Raw genomic sequence first — 12,341 nt, 5'->3', positions numbered from 1 at the left:
GACCCTGAGTACAGTAAAAGCCGCGGCTTCCTCCTGGACCCTGAGTACAGTAAAAGCCGCGGCTGTCTCCTGGACCCTGAGTACAGTAAAAGCCGCGGCTGCCTCCTGGACTCTGAGTACAGTAAAAGCCGCGGCTGTCTCCTGGACGCAGAGTACTGTAAAAGCCGCGGCTTCCTCCTGGACCCCGAGTACAGTAAAAGCCGCGACTGCCTCCTGGGCCCTGAGTACAGTAAAAGCCGCGGCTCCCTCCTGGACGCAGAGTACAGTAAAAGCCGCGGCTGTCTCCTGGACCCTGAGTACAGTAAAAGCCGCGGCTGCCTCCTGGACTCTGAGTACAGTAAAAGCCGCGGCTGCCTCCTGGACCCTGAGTACAGTAAAAGCCGCGGCTGCCTCCTGGACTCCGAGTACAGTAAAAGCCGCGGCTGCCTCCTGGACCCTGAGTACAGTAAACGCCGCAGCTGCCTCCTGGACCCTGAGTACAGTAAAAGCCGCGGCTGCCTCCTGGACTCTGAGTACAGTAAAAGCCGCGGCTGTCTCCTGGACTCTGAGTACAGTAAAAGCCGCGGCTGCCTCCTGGACTCCGAGTACAGTAAAAGCCGCGGCTGCCTCCTGGACCCTGAGTACAGTAAAAGCCGCGGCTGCCTCCTGGACCCTGAGTACAGTAAAAGCCGCGGCTGCCTCCTGGACCCTGAGTACAGTAAAAGCCGCGGCTTCCTCCTGGACGCAGAGTACAGTAAAAGCCGCGGCTGTATCCTGGACCCTGAGTACAGTAAAAGCCGCGGCTGCCTCCTGGACGCAGAGTACAGTAAAAGCCGCGGCTGCCTCCTGGACTCTGAGTACAGTAAAAGCCGCGGCTGCCTCCTGGACCCTGAGTACAGTAAAAGCCGCGGCTTCCTCCTGGACCCTGAGTACAGTAAAAGCCGCGGCTTCCTCCTGGACCCTGAGTACAGTAAAAGCCGCGGCTTCCTCCTGGACGCAGAGTACAGTAAAAGCCGCGGCTGTCTCCTGGACCCTGAGTACAGTAAAAGCCGCGGCTGCCTCCTGGACGCAGAGTACAGTAAAAGCCGCGGCTGCCTCCTGGACCCTGAGTACAGTAAAAGCCGCGGCTTCCTCCTGGACCCTGAGTACAGTAAAAGCCGCGGCTGCCTCCGGGACGCAGAGTACAGTAAAAGCCGCGGCTGCCTCCTGGACGCAGAGTACAGTAAAAGCCGCGGCTGCCTCCTGGACGCAGAGTACAGTAAAAGCCGCGGCTTCCTCCTGGACCCTGAGTACAGTAAAAGCCGCGGCTGCCTCCTGGACCCTGAGTACAGTAAAAGCTGCGGCTGCCTCCGGGACCCTGAGTACAGTTAAAGCCGCGGCTTCCTCCTGGACTCTGAGTACAGTAAAAGCCGCGGCTGCCTCCTGGACCCTGAGTACAGTAAAAGCCACGGCTGCCTCCTGGACCCTGAGTACAGTAAAAGCCGCGGCTGCCTCCTGGACCCTGAGTACAGTAAAAGCCGCGGCTTCCTCCAGGACGCAGAGTACAGTAAAAGCCGCGGCTGCCTCCTGGACGCAGAGTACCGTAAAAGCCGCGGCTGCCTCCTGGACGCAGAGTACAGTAAAAGCCGCGGCTGCCTCCTGGACCCTGAGTACAGTAAAAGCCGCGGCTTCCTCCTGGACCCTGAGTACAGTAAAAGCCGCGGCTTCCTCCTGGACGCAGAGTACAGTAAAAGCCGCGGCTTCCTCCTGGACCCTGAGTACAGTAAAAGCCGCGGCTTCCTCCTGGACGCAGAGTACAGTAAAAGCCGCGGCTGTCTCCTGGACCCTGAGTACAGTAAAAGCCGCGGCTTCCTCCTGGACCCTGAGTACAGTAAAAGCCGCAGCTGCCTCCGGGACCCTGAGTACAGTAAAAGCCGCGGCTGCCTCCGGGACCCTGAGTACAGTAAAAGCCGCGGCTTCCTCCTGGACCCTGAGTACAGTAAAAGCCGCGGCTTCCTCCTGGACCCTGAGTACAGTAAAAGCCGCGGCTGTCTCCTAGACCCTGAGTACAGTAAAAGCCGCGGCTGCCTCCTGGACTCTGAGTACAGTAAAAGCCGCGGCTGTCTCCTGGACGCAGAGTACAGTAAAAGCCGCGGCTTCCTCCTGGACCCTGAGTACAGTAAAAGCCGCGGCTGCCTCCTGGGCCCTGAGTACAGTAAAAGCCGCGGCTGCCTCCTGGACGCAGAGTACAGTAAAAGCCGCGGCTGTCTCCTGGACCCTGAGTACAGTAAAAGCCGCGGCTGCCTCCTGGACTCTGAGTACAGTAAAAGCCGCGGCTGCCTCCTGGACTCTGAGTACAGTAAAAGCCGCGGCTTCCTCCTGGACCCTGAGTACAGTAAAAGCCGCGGCTGCCTCCTGGACCCTGAGTACAGTAAAAGCCGCGGCTGCCTCCTGGACTCTGAGTACAGTAAAAGCTGCGGCTGCCTCCGGGACCCTGAGTACAGTAAAAGCCGCGGCTGCCTCCTGGACTCTGAGTACAGTAAAAGCCGCGGCTGCCTCCTGGACCCTGAGTACAGTAAAAGCCGCGGCTTCCTCCTGGACCCTGAGTACAGTAAAAGCCACGGCTGCCTCCTGGACTCTGAGTACAGTAAAAGCCGCGGCTGCCTCCTGGACCCTGAGTACAGTAAAAGCTGCGGCTGCCTCCGGGACCCTGAGTACAGTTAAAGCCGCGGCTTCCTCCTGGACTCTGAGTACAGTAAAAGCCGCGGCTACCTCCTGGACCCTGAGTACAGTAAAAGCCGCTGATGCCTCCTGGACCCTGAGTACAGTAAAAGCCGCGGCTGCCTCCTGGACCCTGAGTACAGTAAAAGCCGCGGCTGCCTCCTGGACCCTGAGTACAGTAAAAGCCGCGGCTGCCTCCAGGACGCAGAGTACAGTAAAAGCCGCGGCTGCCTCCTGGACGCAGAGTACCGTAAAAGCCGAGGCTGCCTCCTGGACGCAGAGTACAGTAAAAGCCGCGGCTGCCTCCTGGACCCTGAGTACAGTAAAAGCCGCGGCTTCCTCCTGGACCCTGAGTACAGTAAAAGCCGCGACTTCCTCCTGGACGCAGAGTACAGTAAAAGCCGCGGCTGTCTCCTGGACCCTGAGTACAGTAAAAGCCGCGGCTTCCTCCTGGACCCTGAGTACAGTAAAAGCCGCGGCTGCCTCCGGGACGCAGAGTACAGTAAAAGCCGCGGCTGCCTCCTGGACGCAGAGTACAGTAAAAGCCGCGGCTTCCTCCTGGACCCTGAGTACAGTAAAAGCCGCGGCTTCCTCCTGGACCCTGAGTACAGTAAAAGCCGCGGCTGTCTCCTGGACCCTGAGTACAGTAAAAGCCGCGGCTGCCTTCTGGACTCTGAGTACAGTAAAAGCCGCGGCTGTCTCCTGGACGCAGAGTACTGTAAAAGCCGCGGCTTCCTCCTGGACCCCGAGTACAGTAAAAGCCGCGACTGCCTCCTGGGCCCTGAGTACAGTAAAAGCCGCGGCTGCCTCCTGGACGCAGAGTACAGTAAAAGCCGCGGCTGTCTCCTGGACCCTGAGTACAGTAAAAGCCGCGGCTGCCTCCTGGACTCTGAGTACAGTAAAAGCCGCGGCTGCCTCCTGGACCCTGAGAACAGTAAAAGCCGCGGCTGCCTCCTGGACTCCGAGTACAGTAAAAGCCGCGGCTGCCTCCTGGACCCTGAGTACAGTAAACGCCGCAGCTGCCTCCTGGACCCTGAGTACAGTAAAAGCCGCGGCTGCCTCCTGGACTCTGAGTACAGTAAAAGCCGCGGCTGTCTCCTGGACTCTGAGTACAGTAAAAGCCGCGGCTGCCTCCTGGACTCCGAGTACAGTAAAAGCCGCGGCTGCCTCCTGGACCCTGAGTACAGTAAAAGCCGCGGCTGCCTCCTGGACCCTGAGTACAGTAAAAGCCGCGGCTGCCTCCTGGACCCTGAGTACAGTAAAAGCCGCGGCTTCCTCCTGGACGCAGAGTACAGTAAAAGCCGCGGCTGTATCCTGGACCCTGAGTACAGTAAAAGCCGCGGCTGCCTCCTGGACGCAGAGTACAGTAAAAGCCGCGGCTGCCTCCTGGACTCTGAGTACAGTAAAAGCCGCGGCTGCCTCCTGGACCCTGAGTACAGTAAAAGCCGCGGCTTCCTCCTGGACCCTGAGTACAGTAAAAGCCGCGGCTTCCTCCTGGACCCTGAGTACAGTAAAAGCCGCGGCTTCCTCCTGGACGCAGAGTACAGTAAAAGCCGCGGCTGTCTCCTGGACCCTGAGTACAGTAAAAGCCGCGGCTGCCTCCTGGACGCAGAGTACAGTAAAAGCCGCGGCTGCCTCCTGGACCCTGAGTACAGTAAAAGCCGCGGCTTCCTCCTGGACCCTGAGTACAGTAAAAGCCGCGGCTGCCTCCGGGACGCAGAGTACAGTAAAAGCCGCGGCTGCCTCCTGGACGCAGAGTACAGTAAAAGCCGCGGCTTCCTCCTGGACCCTGAGTACAGTAAAAGCCGCGGCTTCCTCCTGGACCCTGAGTACAGTAAAAGCCGCGGCTGTCTCCTGGACCCTGAGTACAGTAAAAGCCGCGGCTGCCTCCTGGACCCTGAGTACAGTAAAAGCTGCGGCTGCCTCCTGGACCCTGAGTACAGTAAAAGCTGCGGCTGCCTCCGGGACCCTGAGTACAGTAAAAGCTGCGGCTTCCTCCTGGACTCTGAGTACAGTAAAAGCCGCGGCTGCCTCCTGGACCCTGAGTACAGTAAAAGCCGCGGCTGCCTCCTGGACTCTGAGTACAGTAAAAGCCGCGGCTGCCTCCTGGACTCTGAGTACAGTAAAAGCCGCTGCTGCCTCCTGGACCCTGAGTACAGTAAAAGCCGCGGCTGCCTCCTGGACCCTGAGTACAGTAAAAGCCGCGGCTGCCTCCTGGACCCTGAGTACAGTAAAAGCCGCGGCTGCCTCCTGGACACTGAGTACAGTAAAAGCCGCGGCTGCCTCCTGGACCCTGAGTACAGTAAAAGCCGCGGCTGCCTCCTGGACCCTGAGTACAGTAAAAGCTGCGGCTGCCTCCGGGACCCTGAGTACAGTAAAAGCCGCGGCTTCCTCCTGGACCCTGAGTACAGTAAAAGCCGCGGCTGCCTCCTGGACCCTGAGTACAGTAAAAGCTGCGGCTGCCTCCGGGACCCTGAGTACAGTAAAAGCTGCGGCTGCCTCCTGGACCCTGAGTACAGTAAAAGCTGCGGCTGCCTCCGGGACCCTGAGTACAGTAAAAGCCGCGGCTTCCTCCTGGACCCTGAGTACAGTAAAAGCCGCGGCTGCCTCCTGGACCCTGAGTACAGTAAAAGCTGCGGCTGCCTCCTGGACCCTGAGTACAGTAAAAGCTGCGGCTTCCTCCGGGACCCTGAGTACAGTAAAAGCCGCGGCTTCCTCCTGGACTCTGAGTACAGTAAAAGCCGCGGCTGCCTCCTGGACGCAGAGTACAGTAAAAGCCGCGGCTGCCTCCTGGACTCTGAGTACAGTAAAAGCCGCGGCTTCCTCCTGGACCCTGAGTACAGTAAAAGCCGCGGCTTCCTCCTGGACCCTGAGTACAGTAAAAGCCGCGGCTGCCTCCTGGACCCTGAGTACAGTAAAAGCCGCGGCTGCCTCCTGGACCCTGAGTACAGTAAAAGCTGCGGCTGCCTCCGGGACCCTGAGTACAGTAAAAGCCGCGGCTGCCTCCGGGACTCTGAGTACAGTAAAAGCCGCGGCTGCCTCCTGGACCCTGAGTACAGTAAAAGCCGCTGATGCCTCCTGGACCCTGAGTACAGTAAAAGCCGCGGCTGCCTCCTGGACCCTGAGTACAGTAAAAGCCGCGGCTGCCTCCTGGACCCTGAGTACAGTAAAAGCCGCGGCTGCCTCCGGGACGCAGAGTACAGTAAAAGCCGCGGCTGCCTCCTGGACGCAGAGTACAGTAAAAGCCGCGGCTGCCTCCGGGACTCTGAGTACAGTAAAAGCCGCGGCTGCCTCCTAGACCCTGAGTACAGTAAAAGCCGCTGATGCCTCCTGGACCCTGAGTACAGTAAAAGCCGCGGCTGCCTCCTGGACCCTGAGTACAGTAAAAGCCGCGGCTTCCTCCTGGACCCTGAGTACAGTAAAAGCCGCGGCTGCCTCCGGGACGCAGAGTACAGTAAAAGCCGCGGCTGCCTCCTGGACGCAGAGTACAGTAAAAGCCGCGGCTTCCTCCTGGACCCTGAGTACAGTAAAAGCCGCGGCTTCCTCCTGGACCCTGAGTACAGTAAAAGCCGCGGCTTCCTCCTGGACCCTGAGTACAGTAAAAGCCGCGGCTGCCTCCTGGGCCCTGAGTACAGTAAAAGCCGCGGCTTCCTCCTGGACCCTGAGTACAGTAAAAGCCGCGGCTGTCTCCTGGACCCTGAGTACAGTAAAAGCCGCGGCTGCCTCCTGGACTCTGAGTACAGTAAAAGCCGCGGCTGCCTCCTGGACCCTGAGTACAGTAAAAGCCGCGGCTGCCTCCTGGACTCTGAGTACAGTAAAAGCCGCGGCTGCCTCCTGGACCCTGAGTACAGTAAAAGCCGCGGCTTCCTCCTGGACCCTGAGTACAGTAAAAGCCGCGGCTGCCTCCTGGACTCTTTGTACAGTAAAAGCCGCGGCTGCCTCCTGGACCCTGAGTACAGTAAAAGCCGCGGCTGTCTCCTGGACCCTGAGTACAGTAAAAGCCACGGCTGCCTCCTGGACGCAGAGTACAGTAAAAGCCGCGGCTGCCTCCTGGACTCTGAGTACAGTAAAAGCCGCGGCTGCCTCCTGGACCCTGAGTACAGTAAAAGCTGCGGCTTCCTCCTGGACCCTGAGTACAGTAAAAGCCGCGGCTTCCTCCTGGACCCTGAGTACAGTAAAAGCCGCGGCTTCCTCCTGGACGCAGAGTACAGTAAAAGCCGCGGCTGTCTCCTGGACCCTGAGTACAGTAAAAGCCGCGGCTGCCTCCTGGACGCAGAGTACAGTAAAAGCCGAGGCTGCCTCCTGGACCCTGAGTACAGTAAAAGCCGCGGCTTCCTCCTGGACCCTGAGTACAGTAAAAGCCGCGGCTGCCTCCGGGACGCAGAGTACAGTAAAAGCCGCGGCTGCCTCCTGGACGCAGAGTACAGTAAAAGCCGCGGCTTCCTCCTGGACCCTGAGTACAGTAAAAGCCGCGGCTTCCTCCTGGACCCTGAGTACAGTAAAAGCCGCGGCTGTCTCCTGGACCCTGAGTACAGTAAAAGCCGCGGCTGCCTCCTGGCCTCTGAGTACAGTAAAAGCCGCGGCTGCCTCCTGGACCCTGAGTACAGTAAAAGCCGCGGCTGCCTCCTGGACTCTGAGTACAGTAAAAGCCGCTGCTGCCTCCTGGACCCTGAGTACAGTAAAAGCCGCGGCTGCCTCCGGGACCCTGAGTACAGTAAAAGCCGCGGCTGCCTCCTGGACACTGAGTACAGTAAAAGCCGCGGCTGCCTCCTGGACCCTGAGTACAGTAAAAGCCGCGGCTGCCTCCTGGACCCTGAGTACAGTAAAAGCTGCGGCTGCCTCCGGGACCCTGAGTACAGTAAAAGCCGCGGCTTCCTCCTGGACCCTGAGTACAGTAAAAGCCGCGGCTGCCTCCTGGACCCTGAGTACAGTAAAAGCTGCGGCTGCCTCCGGGACCCTGAGTACAGTAAAAGCCGCGGCTTCCTCCTGGACCCTGAGTACAGTAAAAGCCGCGGCTGCCTCCTGGACCCTGAGTACAGTAAAAGCCGCGGCTTCCTCCTGGACTCTGAGTACAGTAAAAGCCGTGGCTGCCTCCTGGACGCAGAGTACAGTAAAAGCCGCGGCTGCCTCCTGGACCCTGAGTACAGTAAAAGCCGCGGCTTCCTCCTGGACCCTGAGTACAGTAAAAGCCGCGGCTGCCTCCTGGACCCTGAGTACAGTAAAAGCCGCGGCTTCCTCCTGGACTCTGAGTACAGTAAAAGCCGCGGCTGCCTCCTGGACGCAGAGTACAGTAAAAGCCGCGGCTTCCTCCTGGACCCTGAGTACAGTAAAAGCCGCGGCTTCCTCCTGGACCCTGAGTACAGTAAAAGCCGCGGCTGCCTCCTGGACCCTGAGTACAGTAAAAGCCGCGGCTGCCTCCTGGACCCTGAGTACAGTAAAAGCTGCGGCTGCCTCCGGGACCCTGAGTACAGTAAAAGCCGCGGCTGCCTCCGGGACTCTGAGTACAGTAAAAGCCGCGGCTGCCTCCTGGACCCTGAGTACAGTAAAAGCCGCTGATGCCTCCTGGACCCTGAGTACAGTAAAAGCCGCGGCTGCCTCCTGGACCCTGAGTACAGTAAAAGCCGCGGCTGCCTCCTGGACGCAGAGTACAGTAAAAGCCGCGGCTGCCTCCGGGACGCAGAGTACAGTAAAAGCCGCGGCTGCCTCCTGGACTCCGAGTGCCTCTTGGGGACCCCCTGCTTCATAACCATTTTTGGAGCAAAAAAGTGACTCTAGGAAGGGATGTTCCTATAAGGGTAATATTGATCAAAGTCTCCTGACTGAAAAACGTAGGCAAAGGACAGGAGCCATGCACATCAAATAAGGATTCAATGGAGGCGATTCATTGCATAGTACAGCACCAGGCTTTACAAAGTAAAGGAATCACAGAGAAGACAACAATAGGCTTTAAATATATATATGTTTTTCAATCTAATTAAACCACTGGTCTTGTCGCCAGAAGGCCCCCAGTACAGCAGATACACATCTGATTATCACACTACAGGAGTGAGCAGTGAGCAGCACAAAGTATGCTGTGGTGCGACACTGCAGCTGGTTTATCTCATACTTTTAGAGTTGCTGTCCAGAATAGCAGAGGTTGTGGGTTCTAATGCTGTTGGTCCTGACACCAGTACCCCATTCTTCACAAGGTGCCTTAGACTTGTCAACTCAATATAGTTCTTATGGAAATCTTTTTAGGAAGTGTGTGCTGCGGGTCATTTACTGTAAATATACTGTGCATATATCCCAGGTATCCAAGGTGTGTTCCTTATTTAGCAAAGGTGTCTCTCCCTATGTTATTTGTAGGGAGGTTTAAGGGGATATGTGTGAGCTTCAGACTCTATTAGGATATGTCTCACTCTACTGTACTCCAGCAAAAGCCATATTTGAGAGAATTCGTGAATCCGCCTGGAGAATTCCAGATTTACAAATCTGGACTCCGTTGTGTGGCTTTTCAGTGATAGAAATAAATAAACAAACAAATCTGCCTTTTTGAGACTGATCCATGGAAATCTGCAGCCGAAAGAAACTAAGCGATCCATGGCGGATTCAAATTTTGGCAAACATTTCCCCCATGTCTAATTCTGACACTGGAAGGCTCCTTACAGCCCATTGACCTGAATAGGCTCTAACCAGCATTGCAGTATCAGAATGTGTCAGAAGACTGGTTAGTGAATATGGCGCTATATTGCTGAACTAGGGCTTTCTGAGTGGTATTGTCCTACTCTGGGGCATTCCCACTTCAGGTACAGACACACAAAGGTTTCAAGAGGGCTGCTGCTTTAACATTATACTTTCATCATTTTAAACTAAACATAGAATCCCATAGATTATCTGTATTCACGGCAGGTAGATGCATGCTCTATTGCAGTGTACTTTAATGCAATTAAAAATACATTACATACAGTTGTTGCTAAGTATGCCACATATATCAATATATACACATACATACACACAATTTTCTGTCCTAATGTTTTCTCTTACTTTTCTTTGCAGAAAAAACTACTCACGAGAAGACCTCTTACAAGAACAATTTATCAGCAGGCAGTGAATCCATGCTCGTAATCCATGTTTAAATCATATGCTGTTTCTCTGAAAGGAGAGTAATGGCTTTTTAACCTTTAAATTATATTTTCCACTATTTAATGAGATGTTTCAGTCATCCTTACTCTGAATCCTGGCGACTATGACATGTGTGTTACATATTCAATTTAATAAAAAATGTTTTTCATTCATGAAACTTCAGTATAATTATAAAGTCTATGTACCAAATAAAAGTTTTCTATGTATAGATATTATTGTGTATTTCTTTCTTTTTAATAGAGATTGTGCACTGTAAATTAAAATAATATAGATTTATATAAAATTCATCAATATTAATTTGTAAAAACACCGCTATACAGCTTCATTGTCCCCTCTGGTGTGTTAATGTAATGGGGTCAGGGTTGTCACCTTCTGTTGAATGCTAACACAGAGACTTTTTATAATTCAATTTTAAGAAATGTAATCACATATTCATAGACATGATACTACTGTAGTCGCCCCCCCCCCCGCCCGAAGTAATCCTAATTACATGAAAAAAACTTTATTAATCGGTATACAATATAAATGTTAATACAAATACGTAAAAATACTTCAATTTTTCTACATTTTTAAATCAGCAGCACATAACACATGTTTTATGGGTTTTTAAAATGAATCAGTGTAGTAGTATAAGATAATACGGACTGCAATTTTTTTCTCTCTCATCCACCCTCCTCATCCTCTATATCTCACCCCCCCTCATTCTCTTTCACCCCAGTCCTCATCATCTCACCCCCTCCTCCTCAGCTCACACCTCTCCTCCTCATCTCAGGAGAACGGCTGGGGAGGAGCACACTATCCTGTGAGCGCTAACCCAGCATCCCCCGCGCGCCTGCCAACACAGCTTCCCCCGCGAGTGCAAACCCAGCTTCCCTCGTGCCCACCTTCCAGCAGCGGAATTAGCCTGCCAGTCTCACCCACTCCCCCCAGACGCCTACCTCTCATCCCGCCCACGCCCCCGAGCCTACCTTACGTCTGGCGGGCAAGGAAGCAGTCACTCACCCACCCAGTCACTTACCCACCCAGTCATCCAGTCACTCACCCACCAGTCACTCACTCACCCACCCAGTCACTCTCACCCACCCACTCACTCACCCACTCACTCACTCACCCACTCACCCACCCAGTCACTCACTCACCCACCCTGTCACTCACCCACCCAATCACTCACTCACTCACCCAGTCACTTACCCACCCAGTCATCCAGTCACTCACCCACCCAGTCACCCACTCACCCACCCACCCACTCACTCACACACCCTGTCACTCACCCACCCAGTCACTCACTCACCCAGTCACCCACTCAGTCACTCACTCACCCACCAAGTCACTCACTCACCCAGTCACTTACTCAAGTATCACTCACACAGTCACTCACCCACCCACCCAGTCACTCACACACCCTGTCACTCACCCACCCAGTCACTCACTCACCCAGTCACGCACTCAGTCACTCACTCACCCACCAAGTCACTCACTCACCCAGTCACTTACTCAAGTGTCACTCACACAGTCACTCACTCACCCACCCAGTCACTCACTCACCCACCCTGTCACTCACCCACTCACCCACCCAGTCACTCACTCACCCACCCTGTCACTCACCCACTCACTCACCCAGTCACTCACTCACCCACCCAGTCACTCACTCACCCAGTCACGCACTCAGTCACTCACTCACCCACCAAGTCACTCACTCACCCAGTCACTTACTCAAGTGTCACTCACACAGTCACTCACTCACCCACCCAGTCACTCACTCACCCACCCTGTCACTCACCCAGTCACTCACTCACCCACCCTGTCACTCACCCACCCAGTCACTCACTCACCCAGTCACTTACCCACCCAGTCATCCAGTCACTCACCCACCCAGTCACCTACTCACCCACCCTGTCACTCACACACCCAGTCACTTACCCACCCAGTCACTTACCCACCCAGTCACTTACCCACCCAGTCACTCACTCAACCACCCAGTCACTCACTCACCCACCCAGACACTCACCCACCCACCAAGTCATGCACTTACTCAAGTCACTCATCCACCCAGTCACCCGCCCAGTCACTCTGTCAAGCCCAGTCACTTAGTCACCCACTCACCCAGTCATTCAGTTACTCAGTCACCCAGCCACTCACCCACCCACCCACCCAGTCACCCACTCAGTCACCCACTCAGTCACCCACCCACACACTCAGTCACCCACCCACCCACTCAGTCACCAACCAACCCAGTCACTCACCCAAGGTCACTCAGTCACCCCCCCCAGGCAGTCAGTCGCCGACCCACGCAGTCAGTCACCCACCTAGGTTGTCAGTGAGCCACCCACCCAGGCAGTCAGTCAGTCACCCACCCACCCAGTACCTTTCTGACCAGTCTGGATGCAGTTTGTGAGTACCACTGTTCTTATTAGTCAGGGATAGCTAGGTGGACCCTCTCCACGTGGTACTAATCAAGCAACACCTGTGCACTAAACCACTATGAGCTCCAACGGAATGGACTATGTTGGGAAAAGGTATTTTGGGGGGTAGTGGGGTTC

At 55.5% G+C, this 12,341-nt stretch overlaps 1 protein-coding gene across 2 annotated transcripts in view; it reads left to right on the top strand.

Moving 5' to 3' along the window:
• HTR7 (5-hydroxytryptamine receptor 7) overlaps nt 1-9,908 on the top strand; it is a 111,215-nt gene extending 101,307 nt beyond the window's left edge. For both annotated transcript variants that reach the window (XR_012803632.1, XM_075612847.1), the window contains one exon: nt 9,715-9,908. Coding sequence is in view for 1 of the 2 variants with exons in the window: in XM_075612847.1 (XP_075468962.1) it covers nt 9,715-9,769 (55 nt within the window). In the remaining variant the exon portion in view is untranslated. The remainder of the gene's footprint in view (nt 1-9,714) is intronic.
• Nucleotides 9,909-12,341: the final 2,433 nt, after the last annotated feature.

This window comes from Ascaphus truei, chromosome 8 (genome assembly GCF_040206685.1).
Source record: "Ascaphus truei isolate aAscTru1 chromosome 8, aAscTru1.hap1, whole genome shotgun sequence".
Classification (NCBI taxonomy): Eukaryota; Metazoa; Chordata; class Amphibia; order Anura; family Ascaphidae; genus Ascaphus; species Ascaphus truei.
This window is presented reverse-complemented; position numbering and strand designations above follow the sequence as displayed.